Genomic DNA, 759 nt, shown 5'->3' with positions numbered 1-759 from the left:
CTCAGGACAAGCAGATCCAGGATCTGGAAGCTGAGTTGGAGAAAATGGAGGCCAAGCTAAATGCTACAGTCAGGGAGAAAACATCTCTCTCTGCAAGTAATGCTTCACTAGAAAAACAGCTTATTGAGTTAACCAGGACTAATGAGCTACTAAAATCAAAGTTTTCTGAAGATAGTAACCAGAAGACTATGAGAATTCTAAGCCTCGAGTTAATGAAACTTAGAAACAAAAGAGAAACAAAGATGAGGAGTATGATGGCTAAACAGGATGGCATGGAGGTGAAGCTGCAGGTCACTCAGAAGAATCTTGAGGAGTCTCAGGGGAAAATAGCACAACTTGAGGGGAAACTTGTTTCGATAGAGAAGGAAAAGATTGATGAAAAATCCGAAACAGAAAAACTCTTAGAATACATCGAAGAAATTAGTTGTGCATCAGATCAAGTGGAAAAATACAAGCTAGATATTGCCCAGTTAGAAGAAAATTTGAAAGAAAAGAATCATGAAGTTGTAAGCCTTAAGCAGTCTCTGGAGGAAAATGTTTTACTTTCTAAACAAGTAGAAGACCTGAATGCTAAGTGTCAGCTGCTCGAAAAAGAAAAAGAAGACCTTGTCAACAGGGATAGAGTACAGGATGAAACTCTAAATTCTGAAATGCAAAACTTAAAGGAGAAACTTACTCTTGAAAAACAGGAACATGAAAAACTACAACAAAAAGAATTACAGACTGATTCACTTCTGCAACAAGAGAAGGAATTGTCCT

The 759-nt window shown here is 37.5% G+C and overlaps 1 protein-coding gene across 1 annotated transcript; it reads left to right on the top strand.

Annotated features, from left to right (window-relative positions):
- Positions 1–6: 6 nt before the first annotated feature.
- LOC115940782 (hyaluronan mediated motility receptor) lies at positions 7–755 on the top strand (the record flags this gene model as incomplete). Its single annotated transcript, XM_031027671.2, has 1 exon — positions 7–755. A coding segment is annotated over exon 1 (711 nt), but the record flags the coding sequence as incomplete, so codon positions are not given.
- Positions 756–759: the final 4 nt, after the last annotated feature.

The sequence above is a fragment of the Leptonychotes weddellii genome, unplaced genomic scaffold (assembly GCF_054177405.1).
Source record: "Leptonychotes weddellii isolate Sample4059 unplaced genomic scaffold, ASM5417740v2 HiC_scaffold_47657, whole genome shotgun sequence".
Lineage (NCBI taxonomy): Eukaryota > Metazoa > Chordata > Mammalia > Carnivora > Phocidae > Leptonychotes > Leptonychotes weddellii.
Note: the sequence above shows the minus strand (reverse complement) of the source record. Positions and strands in the feature narration are given on the sequence as shown.